This window comes from Thalassophryne amazonica, chromosome 15, assembly GCF_902500255.1.
Source record: "Thalassophryne amazonica chromosome 15, fThaAma1.1, whole genome shotgun sequence".
NCBI classification, from domain to species: domain Eukaryota; kingdom Metazoa; phylum Chordata; class Actinopteri; order Batrachoidiformes; family Batrachoididae; genus Thalassophryne; species Thalassophryne amazonica.
The window spans coordinates 94,151,197-94,168,084 of record NC_047117.1 but is presented as its reverse complement, the minus strand read 5'-3'; the positions used below and the strand labels follow the sequence as shown (position 1 = coordinate 94,168,084).

The window sequence follows — 16,888 nt, the reverse complement described above, 5'->3', positions numbered from 1 at the left end:
AGGTCGTGAGGGCGAGTACTTCCTGCAGGCACAGAACTTTTTTTTTTACATAAACCAGTAGAATCGTGTAAAGGTCGTGAGGGCGAGTACTTCCTGCAGGCACAGAACTTTTTTTTTTTACATAAACCAGTAGAATCGTGTAAAGGTCGTGAGGGCGAGTACTTCCTGCAGGCACAGAACTTTTTTTTTTTTTTTTTTTTTTTTACATAAACCAGTAGAATCGTGTAAAGGTCGTGAGGGCGAGTACTTCCTGCAGGCACAGAACTTTTTTTTTTTTTTTTTTTTTTTTTTTTTACATAAACCAGTAGAATCGTGTAAAGGTCGTGAGGGCGAGTACTTCCTGCAGGCACAGAACTTTTTTTTTTTTTTTTTTTTTACATAAACCAGTAGAATCGTGTAAAGGTCGTGAGGGCGAGTACTTCCTGCAGGCACAGAACTTTTTTTTTTTTTTTTTTTTTTTTTTTTACATAAACCAGTAGAATCATGTAAAGGTCGTGAGGGCGAGTACTTCCTGCAGGCACAGAACTTTTTTTTTTTTTTTTTTTTTTTTTTTACATAAACCAGTAGAATCGTGTAAAGGTCGTGAGGGCGAGTACTTCCTGCAGGCACAGAACTTTTTTTTTTTTTTTACATAAACCAGTAGAATCGTGTAAAGGTCGTGAGGGCGAGTACTTCCTGCAGGCACAGAACTTTTTTTTTTTTTTTTACATAAACCAGTAGAATCGTGTAAAGGTCGTGAGGGCGAGTACTTCCTGCAGGCACAGAACTTTTTTTTTTTTTTTACATAAACCAGTAGAATCGTGTAAAGGTCGTGAGGGCGAGTACTTCCTGCAGGCACAGAACTTTTTTTTTTTTTTTTTTTTTACATAAACCAGTAGAATCGTGTAAAGGTCGTGAGGGCGAGTACTTCCTGCAGGCACAGAACTTTTTTTTTTTCTTTTTACATAAACCAGTAGAATCGTGTAAAGGTCGTGAGGGCGAGTACTTCCTGCAGGCACAGAACTTTTTTTTTCTTTTTACATAAACCAGCAGAATTGTGTAAAGGTCGTGAGGGCGAGTACTTCCTGCAGGCACAGAACTTTTTTTTTTCTTTTTACATAAACCAGTAGAATTGTGTAAAGGTCGTGAGGGCGAGTACTTCCTGCAGGCACAGAACTTTTTTTTTCTTTTTACATAAACCAGTAGAATCGTGTAAAGGTCGTGAGGGCGAGTACTTCCTGCAGGCACAGAACTTTTTTTTTTTTCTTTTTACATAAACCAGTAGAATCGTGTAAGGTCGTGAGGGCGAGTACTTCCTGCAGGCACAGAACTTTTTTTTTCTTTTACATAAACCAGCAGAATTGTGTAAAGGTCGTGAGGGCGAGTACTTCCTGCAGGCACAGAACTTTTTTTTTTCTTTTTACATAACCAGTAGAATTGTGTAAAGGTCGTGAGGGCGAGTACTTCCTGCAGGCACAGAACTTTTTTTTTCTTTTTACATAAACCAGTAGAATCGTGTAAAGGTCGTGAGGGCGAGTACTTCCTGCAGGCACAGAACTTTTTTTTTTTAAATCTTGCTGTTGTTGAGATGGTCGCCCAGATTCAGAATCTGCACTAAAGTCTTCAGTCTGATGGGAAATAATGAGCAGATTAGTTGAGGCTTACGTACGACTTGTGCACAGTATTACGTGAAGCCGGATGTGCACGTGAGCAGTTGTGGTCCTGCTGTCTCGGGTTCCGGGTTCAGCGTCTGCCCAAGCGGCGCTGGCTGGAGTGTTTAGTCCTCTTGCTGCTGGAGTGGACGGACACGGGCAGAGGTAGTGTATCAAAGGGCCTCCTCTCACTCAGTAAGTGGCCCCGCGGGAGGCGTTTCATGAAGTGGGCCTCTCGCTGGTGCTGCTTGGTCTTGGAGGCCTTGCGCGGACGCCCCTTACGTGTGAACGCCATGTACCAGCCTTCGTACTTGGTGTTCTGCAGCGCTGTGTAGTTGTTTTCCAGAACGATCTCGGTGAAGATGCAGTCTTTGCCGCGTCCTTTCTGCTGCAAGGAAAAGAGAGAAGTTGAGCTTTTAGTGTAAATTCCATGTGATTTTTTTTTTTAATGATGCGTCAGCGGCTGTGATTGGAGAAGCGCTGCAGACAGTCTGCTTGTTGCTTCATAAAAAGTAGGGACGTGATATCTGGAGTTTGATTGGAGTTGGGTTTGGGTCCACACCTCTTTTCTGTGAATCAGTCTTTTTAAAATGACTGTTTTTATGATGTCACAAAGTGAAAAAAGTGTAAAGTCCGCTCACCTTCCCGATCAGCTTCCCTCTCTTGTTCATACAGATGTAGTATCCCGTCTTGATGCCTTTAATTCGAACGCGGCTCCCAAACGAATCCGTCTCCACCTCCAGCTTAGCTGCAAAGACAAAACACAGCACAGTTACTTTGACCTCTGACCTCTTCATGCACAGCAGGAATGGTAACAAACCACGTGAGGCTGACGGTGGATAGCGACAGGTTTCTGACACTGTAGTTGTTAAATGTGCTGTGATGCTGTTTGGCCCTAGACGAGATCCGCTCCCACCCAGGACCAGGAACATCAACGACAGGAGACGCAATGAGGGGAAAAGGTAAAACGTGAAGAAGCTGACCTCACAGCTCCACATGCGCACAGTGTAAAGCAGTAAAAAGTCCTCATAAAGACGGTGGACGAAGGACACACACAGACATCCAGAGGACACTCAGAGTGCACGTATGTCCACCAGAGCAAAGGTCCGTCTCCAAGGAACAAACTAAACAATGATTCAAACAGGACAAAAACCCTCACAGAGGAAGGTGTGTGTGTGTGTGTGTGTGTTTGTTTTTGTGGCATCACAGTAACAGCTCAAAGCTCAGACCAACATCAGTTTGTATTTTTATCCATCAGATTCAGATATTTCAAAAACTTAAAGATGCTTTAATATGTATGTTCTGAATCCACAGGAATTTACACATTTTTTCCGTGTTAATTCTAAATGTAACTGTAGTTCACTGGATACTTTGTTTTAATTTAGAAACAAATTAAATTTTGTGAATTAGTGTGTGTATTTGAGATAATAGACAGACCTGGATAACAGAAAAAAAAAAAAACAAAATTCAAATGTGTCCACAAATGGTCAAACTCTGTCCATTGCTTTTTGAAAGCTCATGCTTTGAGACATTGAGAGCCAGAGGTCATCACATGACCTCCAGTCCTCCTGTGTTGGCTGGACAGATTGTTCCAACCTTCAGATGTGGTTTAAAATTATGTGTAAAATCATAGGGGTCATATTTAATAGTTCTGCAAAGACACCTCTGTCCAGCGACCTTGTGACTTCTTAAGCTCGTCCTCGGTGTCCATCGATCTCACAGGCAGAGAACCCAGAGACGTGACCCAGTGACCTAAAGCAACAACTGGATGTCTTTGTCAACAGGTCTCTTTGGACGATCCTCTGTCCCGTTTCTGTGTAGGCTCTCAGTTGTCCAGGTGGTTTCCATAGTAGAGAAGCTAGAATCTTCGACTGGACTGGGTTGCTTGACGCAAGGACGTTTCGCTTCAAATCGCAGAAGCTTCCTCAGCTAAAATTCTTGCTCTGGTAGTCTGACTTCTGTCTTGACTCTTGTAGAGAAGAAGACCAGACCAGAACCAGACCCCTCCTACCGAGAGGCAGACTGCTATTGGCTACTGACTTAACAATTGCTCTAATTAGCACCTATTGTGCTCTTGTTAGCACCCTCCTAATGACAGGGCAGCTGTTCCTCCTAATGATGGAATGGACGCCTCTCCTGATGGCTCCCTTGACGCCTCTCCTGATGACGTGAATGACTCATTACCATGAACAAAGTTGGTCCCGTTGGAATGACTTTGTATCAAAGGAGAGGTTACTGAGAGATACGACAATGAGGACGGTCACCTGCTCTGTGAGGGCACATCAGCTTTGATATTTTGTCCATGTGGCCCATTTCTCTGTGCATGAACCAGCTCACAGGTCCCTGAGTGCTGAGGATGGGAGCGACTGGAGAAGGTGAAGGACACATCCATGTTTCACCTGGCTGCAGCAAGTATATGGTTATTTTAGAGATGTGTGACTGGTTGTCTGCCTGGGTGGTTACCATCCAGAGCCCATGCCGGTTCCGTGGTGTCATGGACACATTGGAGCGCAGCACCAGCACATGCTTCCAGACTTGATATTTAGTATTAAATAACAAGGCCAGAAATATGTGATTCATGGGCCACATCCAGCCCTCGAGCTGCCAGTTTAAAAACACAGCTTTAAGAGGTTTTCTTTCACGCTGACAGGTTTATCCATCCTGAAAATGTCTCGAGCACAAAGACACCGAAGAAATAAACGATCTTCATGAGGCCATAAAATCACTGAAACCCAAAATAACATCATCTGAAGCACTAAAGTGAGTTCAGGTCAGTTCTTTTAAACGTGTTTCTGAAGGTCCTCTTCAGAAGATGAAGATGGAGAAGAAAACATCTCAGACTGTGAAGAACATCAATGAGGCCATAAAAACTAGCTTCATATTTTTAGAAATGATTTTAAAAAGTGCTTCTGCTGATTGAATCATCTTCTTTCAGGACCGTTTTGCATTTCAGAGCCAATTTCAAAAGAGAAAAGCAGCTGGAGGCCCTGGGGCCAAATACAGCCTCATCTTCAATCCATCAGCCTCCAGATACCTTTCCAATTAACAAAAGAAAAACCGTGAAGGATTTTGTTTTCCAGTTATCCTGCCTCAGCAGAGGGCGCCAACTCCTCACTGGCGCTGCATTTACAGTCGTGTTGATGAGTCGTCAGATGAAGGAGTGAAGATGAGTGTAGAAAAAGAAGCCATTCACGGAAACATTCACTGCCGCTTTATTCCTCACTGGGCGTGATGGCAGGTGTGTTTGGAGCAAGAAAGTCCAGATCCTGCTGTGATGTCATCGCCACACTGTGACTTCCACAGTGTCCACAGTCGGAGCACCTGGAGGGAACCCACGTGAATATGGTGAGAACACGCAAACTGCAAACAGATAGGACCGGGAGGGACGCGACCCTGCAACCTTCTATTTGTGAGGAAACAATGCTAACCACTAATCCACTGTGCCACCCTGTTATGGGCAAAATGTTCAAATTTACAACAATAAATTTTGTGGATATGTGCTGCCCCCTGCTGGTGGTATGAAGACCCAGACATTTATCAGCCCTTCTGGGTTGATTGAGGTCTCAGGAAATTAAACAAAATTGATTCAACTTGTTTTATTTAAAATTACTGTTTTACAACATTTACAAAAAATAAAATAAAAATATTTTCTCATTAAAATGTACTTTTTATTAAATAAATAAATAAACTGATATGCTTTGTCTCCAGAAGGATTTCAACCTAAGTTGCCACGGTAACGCTGACAAGCAGCTGACCTGAAAGCAAAATGTAAAAATTGATATAAGTGAAGTGAAAATAAACAAGTCTTCAACGTAGGGATTTACAAAACAGTTACTATAATAACATAGCTAAAATTTTGTCGGATTATTGCACTGATTTAATATTTTATTGGTTCAGAAAACGTGCAAATCTAAAAATTTGTCTCATTCGAATAAAATTAAAGTTTGTGCACAGAAACAAAATGTGTGGGTGTGCGTGCGTGTGCGCACCGTGCACGGCCCCGTCGTCTCCGTTGGCGTTGACTCTCTTGTTGGCCAGAACCTGGACGTGTTTGCCGCTGGTTCGGCTGTAGAGCTGGTAGGTTCGGGTCAGCCTGCGGCTCATGCGGTCCGACAGTCGGCTCTGCTCGGTCACGTGGTGCTTAAAGTTCGGGGGGGACTGCACGGAATTCTGGCGGACAGGAAACATGAATAAGCTTTCAGTCCAATAGTTGAGCGGTTGTTTGGTGAGTCGGTTCGGGTCTGAGGTGTTCGGGGAGACGCCTGGTGGATTGTCACCCTATAACTTAACTTTCTTCTTTTTTTCCATTTCATCTGCGCTCACATGTGTTTTAACAATTACCTTTTGGACCGCAGCTCACGTCTTTTCAAGATGTTTGAATTGTTGCCAAGCGCTCATAATAAAGTGTTTTCATTGTTATTGCAGATGGAGAGTCGGTGGATAAGCAGCTCAGGCCTCGAACACCTGCTGAGTTTGATTTAAAAGAGAAATTAGACACAATCCGTGTGATTTACCTGTGCGTAAAAGCCAAGCGCCGCGAACTGCAGCAGCCTGGGAAGAAACACACACACACACACACACACACACACACACACACACACACACACACACACACACACACACACACACACACACACACACACACACACACACACACACACACACACACACACACACACACACACACACACACACACACGTGTGTATGTTAAAAGCTTGTCTGAAATCAGTGACTTCAATGTTCTCCATCTGGACCGGGATTTACTCACAGATAACCGAACCTCGATGTTCTAAGCCTCATCCTGTAGTAAGTCCAGTACTGCTTCATGAATACTCCGCTGGTTCGGTGCTGGACGTCCTCTGAAATCAAGTTGCTCCTGATAATGACAACTGCAGCCACGACAGGTCCAACGTGCTGCCCAGGTCCGGATCATCCAAACGTCCAGAACTTCTCAGTCCAACTTGCAGAGGCTGTCCGACCTGGAAGTCCAGTAACAAGTTTGGTGCCGTCAGATCTTTCTCGAAGGTCCTGATACCGTTTCAGTGATCCTTGATGATCGAGCAGTCAGCGGTGGTTGTGGATGGATTTTACGCACGGACTTTTACGCACGTTACGCAGACTGTTATTGGTAAAGATGCGCGGTGAAATTCTTCCACGCTTTGATTTGTTTTCTCTGCACGAACAAGTAAGATGTCCGTTTTTTAAGATGCGATTCTTCCCACGCGTGGATTTCTGCCTCCTCACAGCATCTGTCTCGTCCACATTTAAAGACATTAACTTGCAGGGAAAGTCCTCCAGAGAGGGCGGGGCTTTCAAGTTGGAGCGTTTTGAAACCGAAAACTTACAATCAATCAATCAATCAATAAATAAAAAAAAAAAAGGAAATTAAAACGAAAACTCCCAATAGTTAAAAAAAAATCTTTAAGCCACCAATAAAGTCAATATGAGAAACTGGCATATATATTTATATATGTGTGTGTGTGTGTGTGTGTGTGTGTGTGTGTGTGTGTGTGAGAGAGATCCCTTTATTCGGTTTTGAGAAAACAAATGCCAAAATAAATAAATAAGTAAATACAGTAAATGATATAAAGTTCTTTCAAAATATATGATTTTCATTCACATCTAAACCACAGAAATTAAATGACTTCTACCTCATAGTAAAATTGACCCAAATAAATACAAAAAAAAAAAAAAAAAAAAAAATTCAAGATTAAAACCGAGCTAATTAATTTTTTAAAAATGGTACAGAACAAACACCCGCATCCCAACACCAAGCTGAAGTTCTGCCTGTGGGAAACAATTTTAACATTTCCCCAGTAAGTTCAAATAAATGTCCCACCAGAAAAGAAACTTCAAAATATTTTATTTTATTAAAGTCCTTGCAGCTTCCAGATCATGACAGAGTTCTTCCTCCTGAGATATTTGGTCATGCCATCGAGGTTCATGGAGATCACCAAGAACTTTCTGGACCAGCACAAACATAACTTCTGAGGTTATAATGGAGGACAGCGAGGAGCAGCAGGTTACACACTGCAAACGTAACTTCTGAGGTTATAATGGAGGACAGCGAGGAGCAGCAGGTTACACACTGCAAACATAACCTCTGAGGTTATAAAGGAGGACAGCGAGGAGCAGCAGGTTACACACTGCAAACATAACCTCTGAGGTTATAATGGAGGACAGCGAGGAGCAGCAGGTTACACACTGCAAACATAACCTCTGAGGTTATAATGGAGGACAGTGAGGAGCAGCACTTTGAAGCCACAAAGAAGAAAACTGACACCAAATGTTGTAAAATGAGCACTTCAAGTAAACGTCACATGTGTCTACGTGTGTGAATCTGTTTTTCTATCAATTGAAATGGAAACGTTTCTGGCGGAGTCTTTGGGAAATCGTACATGCAGGTATTCCCCGGCTGCAGGGTCGAGGTGCTCTCTGGCCCCTCGGGACTGACCCTGATGTTCTGTTTCATCCTACATGTCTAAGTAATACAAATTCCATGTGACTTGTCCACAGAGCACTTTCCACAGAACTTCTCTCTCAACCACTGAAGCTGCCATCAAAGGCAACATATTTCATTCATTATTTTAATGTTCCTTTAAAAAGACAATAAATACATATTAATATTTCATTTAAAATGTTCAAGAATAAATGAGTCATCATTTCAAGTAAATTCATGGAAATATAGTACATTCATTTTTGTTAAAAAAAAACTTTCAGGTGCACTGTTCAGGTGCACAGTTCAGGGGTCACACATTAAGAACCACACAAAGTGAAGCTGTTTGGAGTAATACGTTTTTTCCTTTTGAGTAAATGCAACCAATGAGGTAATTTTTTGTTGGTTTCTGTGGTATTTGCTTTATTTGTCTGCTTATGTGAATTTCTATTGTGTCTATGTATACATTAGTGTTCAGAATAATAGTAGTGCTGTGTGACTAAAAAGATTAATCCAGGTTTTGAGTATATTTCTTATTGTTACATGGGAAACAAGGTACCAGTAGATTCAGTAGATTCTCACAAATCCAACAAGACCAAGCATTCATGATATGCACACTCTTAAGGCTATGAAATTGGGCTATTAGTAAAAAAAAAAAAGTAGAAAAGGGGGTGTTCACAATAATAGTAGCATCTGCTGTTGACGCTACAAACTCAAAACTATTATGTTCAAACTGCTTTTTTTATCAATCCTGTGAATCACTAAACTAGTATTTAGTTGTATAACCACAGTTTTTCATTATTTCTTCATATCTGCGAGGCATTAATTTTCTTGGTTTGGAACCAAGATTTTGCTGGTTTACTAGTGTGCTTGGGGTCATTGTCTTGTTGAAACACCCATTTCAAGGGCATGTCCTCTTCAGCATAAGGCAACATGACCTCTTCAAGTATTTTGACATATCCAAACTGATCCATGATACCTGGTATGTGATATATAGGCCCAACACCATAGTAGGAGAAACATGCCCATATCATGATGCTTGCACCACCATGCTTCACTGTCTTCACTGTGAACTGTGGCTTGAATTCAGAGTTTGGGGGTCGTCTCACAAACTGTCTGTGGCCCTTGGACCCAAAAAGAACAATTTTACTCTCATCAGTCCACAAAATATTCCTCCATTTCTCTTTAGGCCAGCTGATGTGTTCTTTGGCAAATTGTAACCTCTTCTGCACATGTCTTTTATTTAACAGAGAGACTTTTTGGGGGATTCTTGTAAATAAATTAGCTTCACACAGGCATCTTCTAACTGTCACAGCACTTACAGGTAACTCCAGACTGTCTTTGATCATCCTGGAGCTGATCAATGGGTGAGCCTTTGCCATTCTGGTTATTCTTCTATCCATTTTGATGGTTGTTTTCTGTTTTCTTCCACGTGTCTCTGTTTTTTTTGTGCATTTTAAAGCATTGGAGATCATTGTAGATGAACAGCCTATAATTTTTTGCACCTGCGTATAAGTTTTTCCCTCTCCAATCAACTTTTTAATCAAACTACGCTGTTCTTCTGAACAATGTCTTGAACGTTCCATTTTTTTCAGGCTTTCAAAGAGAAAAGCATGTTCAACAGGTGCTGGCTTCATCCTTAAATAGGGGACACCTGATTCACACCTGTTTGTTCCACAAAACTGACAAACTCACTGACTGAATGCCACACTACTATTATTGTGAACACCCCCTTTTCTACTTCTTTTTTTTTACTAATAGCCCAATTTCATAGCCTTAAGAGTGTGCATATCATGAATGCTTGGTCTTGTTGTATTTGTGAGAATCTACTGAATCTACTGGTACCTTGTTTCCCATGTAACAATAAGAAATATACTCAAAACCTGGATTAATCTTTTTAGTCACATAGCACTACTATTATTCTGAACACTACTGTGTGTGTATTATATATATATATATATATATATATATATATATATATATATATATATATATACACACACACACACACACACACACACACACACACACACACACACACACACACACACACACACACACACACACACACACACACACACACACACACACACACACACACAGCAACAATCATATACATACAAAACACAGATGTGCTTCTTTATACACTGAGGAGGAGACTCAACGGACACACACAAAAAAATGCACAGTAAGAAAAATCCCTGTGACCTGTAGTCTTCTTCTGTACCTCAGGTACACACTCAGAGCGCCAAGCACGGGCCAGCACGTAAGGTTTTAGTAGAACTACAAAGTAGGATGGTGCATATCCTTTTAAAATTTTATAAGTAACATTAAAACTTTAATAAAATTGGACCTTAGGTCCCTGTCACACCCTGACAATTTAGCCAGCGTATGCCAGCATTTTTAATATGGGTGGCATATGCTGCCGAAATTGTCATGGTGTGACAGAAGTGCAACATGAACAGAGAGCCAGTGAAGTGAGGAAAAAATGGGTAATGTGGTCAAACGTGCTGATCCTGGTAAGATCTCCAGCAGCAGCTTTCTGAACCAGCTGAATACCTCAAATATAAGTGTTTGACAAACCAGAAAACGTTACAGCCATCAGTTCTAGATGAAACAAAAGCACCAAGCAAATGTCACTGCATCAGCTATGGACACCTAACAGACCTCCAAGATCTTTCTATGAGACAGATTCATAGCATTTCTGGATATTTAAAATTGACTATTGCTGAAGTCGAGTGTTTTCACTTTACAAAGCACCTCTTTGACAATAGTCCCAAAACAGAACCCTGAAGTACCCCACATTTCAACACAGAGAATTTGGAAGTGCCGTAACTGTGCAAAACACATTGTGGTCCAACGAGCAAATTCCAACAAGGCAGGAACCTAACCAGAAAATCTTAAATGTTATCCAGTCTGTCCAGCAATATGGATGGATCAATATTACCAAAAGTTGCACTATGGTAAAAAAACAAACAAACAAACAAAAAAACATAAAATCTTGCACTGTGTTTTTCAAACAAATTGGAGATCGTTGCCCTTGAAAGAGTTTGGCTGCAGATTCAAACAAGAATTCTGAGTTATGCTTGTTGTTAGTGATCAGATCAGAATAATGATTAATTTTCATATTTATTACTCAGTAATTGTAGTTTAACAAGTGGCAAAACTGAATCCAGTGATGAGAACTGCATTTAGGCCAGAGCAAGACTCTTCAACAAACAGTCCTGTTTGTAGAGTTACTCCAGAACTGATCTTTGTCACGGAACCAATGTGGCACGTTAGTAACATAAACACTTTAGTGGTCATCAGGCAGGTTCAAGCCAGGACAAAGTTCAGTGTCTGTCCCTGCACATACAGACTAAACCCAAACATCTCAGCAGAATTCTGAAAAGACTTTTAAAGGGGATTTGAAAGTCAGTTAAATCTGAAACAAACTCACTTAATCCTGTACAAATTTGGTACCAAGACACCAACCACTGGCCCTGTGACAGACTGGCGTCCTGCCCAGAGTGAACTCTGCCACATGACCCTATGACTGCCAGGATAGGCTATGGCAACCCGTGGCCCTTAATTGGAGTAAGCAGTTGAAGATGAGTGAGTGAGTGAGACACCAAACCACTTGTGTGATTATCTACTACTACAAGCAGCAGGTTAGTTGTGTCCCACAACTCTTGAAATGAAGCAATATATCCACCTAGTGGACATTTGAAAGAGCAAAGAGCTTGAGTACAATTACTAATTTAATTTAACCTTTATTCAGGGCCTCTTCACACATAACAGGATTGAAGCAGACTAGCGCACAAAAGAGGAATTGAATGCCATTCGTGAAAAATTGGAGCTGCCTCAAACGCCTCGTACACCTGTCACTACAACTATTCGTGCACGCCAGTGGCGCAAAGACAGAGAGTGCCCTGTGAGAGCTCATTCAATCCCTGTCACGGCAGTTGTCAGCAAAATTCCAGGTGACACACACAAACATCTAACACTGCTCACTGGGCACTTAGAAAATGTGGTGAAGTTCGCACTTTCAGCATGAAAACAGTGAGCAGACGATCACTTTTGAACAGGCTGTGGAATTTGTCTAAGTACTCCACGAGTTTGGCGTTGCAAAGCAACACACATGTGGCATGTGTGTGAATCGCACGTGTTGTGCTCCCCCGACAGTTTTGTCAGTTTATCTCCTTGTTGATTTTAGACATTTTACGCTCCTGTTATAAGACAGTGAATGTAGTGCAGTGGTAAAGTTTCCGTCTGTTAATCTGATCTTTTGTAAACTGCAGGTTTGAATACTGCAAGTGGCTTTTTTTTAACCAGGGTTATTTAACTGCAGGGTTCTGTATTGCGTCCCATTTTATTTATCATTTATATCAACCCCGTGATTTTCACTAATTATACAGCTGGTTTTTATGTTAGTTTCCTCCAGATCAGCGACGCGATGTGGTGCAACACGTTCCAGCTACTCGCACTGTGTTCGTGCACGCACACAAGTGTGCACAAAACTGTTGCCGGTGTGTTGTGCACGCATGTGCGACCATGCGTCCCTCACGACAGCTGGTGGATGGTTCATGGTTCCTCATTTTGTGTTTGGTTCGTGGATTTCTAACAATTTCTGTGTCTGTTGTGTTATGTGTGAAGGGGCCCTTAACCAGGTTAGTCCCACTGAGATCGCAACCTGTTTTACAAGGGAGACCTGGACAATTTAAAGTTTCCAATCCACCTAACCTGCATATCTTTAGATGCGGGAGGAAGCCGGAGCACCCAGAGGAAACCCACACAAACATGGGGAGAACATGCAAACTCCACACAGAAAGGCCACAGGTGGAAATCAAACCCATGTCCTTCTTCCTGTGAGGCAACAGTGCAAACCACTAAGCCACCGTGCTGCCATTCAAGGTTGTAAATACGAATCTTCCGTGAATATTTGCTGAGACTATTTATTTTAACATTGGGGCTGTCGAGTCATCAGCGAGTCGATGAATCATCTTTCTTGTAAGACCCTTTGGCTGCTCCCTGGTTGTCACTCGGCATCGCCACAGCAGATCCGAGGTGGAGCTGCATGTTGAATGGGCAGGTTTTACAGCTTCCTGACGCAATTCCACATTACATGGAGAAATGTGGCAGGGGTGGGGTTTGAACCACTTTGCCACCACCCCTGCTGACCCTCAATTTTCAGATTCTTGCTATTTTTCGGTACTTTTCAAAATTTTGAAATTGTTCTGAAAATATGAAGTTTTACCTCTGCGTACTTAGAGCCAGACTTAAAAAATATTCTGCACACATTACTTTACAGCCCCATAAAAATAATCACTTTGATTATTCTAGCAGCTGTGGAATGCATAAATGGATTTTCACGTGCAGTTCCACTAAATTAGCAGATGGTGGCGCTATATGGGATGAGACCAGCCAAGGCTAATTTTTCCTTTTTTGACTACATAGGGGTCTGCACCCAAGTCACCTCATATCTGTTATTTTTGACAGATCCAATCTGACTCTGGAGCGAGATAACGGGAAAGACGCTCCCGATGTCCTGCTGAGTTCTTTGTTGACGTCCCAACATCGGTGTCTGTCCCCGTAAATGTCCATTTACCAAAGCTGAGAAATAGCAGAAAACACGAAGGTTCTGATCATCATTTTACCTCATGAGGTTCGGGTTTGGGCCCGTGTCAGGGTCTGGATCTGATGTGTCAGTCGGTGACCTGTGAGGTTTGATGCCTTCAGGCTCATGTTCTCTGTGGGAAATCTCAGCGCAGCTCACACTGAACAGCTGTAAGAGGAAAATAATGTGCAGAATTATGGAATTATGCGACTTCAGTCAAACTCGGCCATAAATCAGTTCTGAGGATTTAGAGGGTGAAAATGGACCAGTCTTATTAGTTCCAGTGGGATTTTGACACCTGGAACAATTCACCACTTTCATATTTTGACTTCTGTGATGCCACAATTATACATTTAAATCATTTTTTTTTGTTTTTACAAAAACAACATGCATTTATTTAGTGAAAGCTGTTGTATATTTTTCAGGTGTTTGGATTTCAGGTCACTCAAAGGAAAGCTTTAGAAAAGGAGGCGGAGCTGCCACATTTCAATTCTGTCTCCGCCCACTGACAAGTGATGTCACTCTTAATTTGTTATCAGATTATCTGCAAAATAAATTTCTGAAGGTTCTACAAGAAAATCTGAGACACAAAATCTGAGCAGTGTTGAGGTCTCACTGAAGCTGACCAGCAAGAAACCAAACGTTCTGCTATCCCCAGCAACAGTGACCTTTGACCCTGAAACTAACTGTTCATTCATTCACTACATTTATGTTTAGGTGCACTTAAACTGGACATGTGGTGAAGCGGTGCATTTGTTGTGTATGTTGGGAATAATTTCATTCAGGTCTCTGGGTCCTCGGCCTTTGAGATCCAGAGACACCTGTGAAGATGTTATGGAGTCATGAGGTCAAAGGTGATATCTTTGCAGGAGAACAAAGGTCCAAGTCTTTAGGGTCCTGGTGTTTCCTGTCTTACAGTCTGGGTGTCAGACTTGGACTCTAACCAGTGACCTAAGATGAGGACTGGATGTCTTTGGTACCAGGTCTCTGTGGAGGATCCATTTGTTTCACTGGAATGACCACCTGACTGTGGACGACCCCTACAGCTGGAGAAGGTCAAGGACACGCCCACATTTCACTTACTGCAAGCTGCAGCAGATTGGAGAGGTTGGATGGACCAATTGTCTATTAGGGTGGTTGCCATCCAGTGCTTAGGGTGGTTCCATAGTGTGGTGAATTTGATACTTCGCCAGGTTTAGTAGCCAGGAGTAGTTTGTGGGTTTTAGTAGTGGGGTGGTTTTGAGTAGTTTATGGGTTTTAGTAGTTTTGGTGGGTTTGAGTAGTTTTGGTGGGTTTTAGTAGTTTTGGTGGGTTTTAGTAGTCGGGTGATTTTGGTACTTTTGGTGGGTTTTAGTAGTTTTGGTGGGTTTTAGTAGTTTTGGTGGGTTTGAGTAGTTTGTGGGTTTCGGTAGTTTTGGTGGGTTTGAGTAGTTTTGGTGAGTTTTAGTAGTTGGGTGGTTTTAGTAGTTTTGGTGAGTTTCAGTTGTTTTTGGCAGGTTTTAGTAGTTTTGGTGTGTTTTAGTAGTTTTGGTGTGTTTTAGTAGTTTTTGGCAGGTTTTAGTAGTTTTGGTGGGTTTCAGTTTTTGGCAGGTTTTAGTAGTTTTGGTGGGTTTCAGTTTTTGGCAGGTTTTAGTAGTTTTGGTGGGTTTTAGTAGTTTTTGGCAGGTTTTAGTAGTTGGGTGGTTTTGGTACTTTTGGTGGTTTCAGTAGGTTTGGTGGGTTTTAGTAGTTTTGGTGGGTTTCAGTAGTTTTGGTGGGTTTCAGTTGTTTTTGGCAGGTTTTAGTAGTTTTGGCAGGTTTTAGTAGTTGGCTGGTTTTAGTAGTTTTGGTGGGTTTTAGTAGTTGGCTGGTTTTACTAGTTTTGGTGGGTTTCAGTTTTTGGCAGGTTTTAGTAGTTTTGGTGTGTTTTAGTAGTTTTTGGCAGGTTTTAGTAGTTGGGTGGTTTTGGTACTTTTGGTGGTTTCAGTAGGTTTGGTGGGTTTTAGTAGTTTTGGTGGGTTTCAGTTGTTTTTGGCAGGTTTTAGTAGTTGGGTGGTTTTGGTCCAACGACAGACGAGTGAGTGAAACTTCATGCAAACAGTGTTTCTGATGAGCTGGCGGAGGTCTGCAGTCTGAGTGCTGCTCTAGTTACACACTATTCTCTCCTGTGACCGAGCGCACAAAGAGAACATTTGATGGTCTGAAGTTGTTTCTTCGAGGGTCACGATGTGAGAAACCTCCGTTCAGGACATGTTTTCACCAAACGATGAGCTGTCAGACACATTTGGTCGAATGTCTCCAGAGTGGACATGATTTTTTCCCCCTGAAACCAGATCAAACGCCATCATTTGGTGCTCTTGTTTTCTGCATACCTGACTCAGGCCCATTAATGACTGAACCCGCCTCCTGCTGCATTTCTCATTTGGAGCTCTCGAACACGCGGCCTCAATATCAGCGATCCGAGGACAAAGACGACAAAAAGAAAAAGTCAGAGAGGAGCATTTTGGCGAAGGTGGCTGCTGGTTATTCTTAGCAGAAGAGTGACTGAATGTCTGAAAAGGCCTTGAGCAGACGAGCAGACCCCCCCCCCCCCCCCCCCCCCCCCCCCCAGCTAATGTGACACATAAAAATACGCCAGTGGAAAGGTAGACACGTGCATAGAAGGAAAAAACTGAACAGACGAGTGTCACATGCTCACACATCACTCACCGCCAAAACTCAGCTTCTCTTTCAGCAACAAGTCAAGAAAATACAACAAACTGACAAAAAGTACACACAGGAAATGAACACGAATGTTTGTGTTAATGTCGTCAGCATTAACGCACCGACTGATTTCTTCTGACCTGAAACTAATGAGAGAGCGACAAGTGTCACAGCAAACTTCATTCATTCACTTCACTTTATGTTTACTTTGTAAATAATTTGTACCTTCAGTGGTTGATGTGGTTACAGTTTCATGTTCAATGTCAAAGTACCACAATTTTATTTTACATGTTGAAATTCATTGATATCCATCAGAACCATCTTTTTTAGAGCTTTGTGACATAAGACACAGAAGTATGGAACTGAACTGACACACCCTCTCATGTGGTCTGCACTTTGACACGCCCCTAATGTGGGCTGCACTCTGTGTGACATGCCCATTCATGTGGGCTCCACTCTGTGTGACATGCCCATTCACGTGGTCTACACTTTGTGACACTCCCCCTAATGTGGTTTGCACTGTGTGTGACATGCCCGTTCAT

At 42.1% G+C, this 16,888-nt stretch overlaps 1 protein-coding gene across 1 annotated transcript; it reads right to left on the bottom strand.

Moving 5' to 3' along the window:
- Positions 1 to 1,714: 1,714 nt before the first annotated feature.
- Positions 1,715 to 6,802, bottom strand: fgf8b (fibroblast growth factor 8 b). Its single transcript, XM_034188101.1, has 5 exons — positions 6,401 to 6,802; positions 6,146 to 6,182; positions 5,621 to 5,801; positions 2,273 to 2,379; positions 1,715 to 2,019 (listed from the first exon to the last, which is right to left on the bottom strand). The coding sequence occupies exons 1-5, from the start codon at positions 6,457 to 6,459 to the stop codon at positions 1,723 to 1,725; spliced, it is 681 nt and encodes a 226-aa protein (XP_034043992.1). The 5' UTR covers positions 6,460 to 6,802; the 3' UTR covers positions 1,715 to 1,722.
- Positions 6,803 to 16,888: the final 10,086 nt, after the last annotated feature.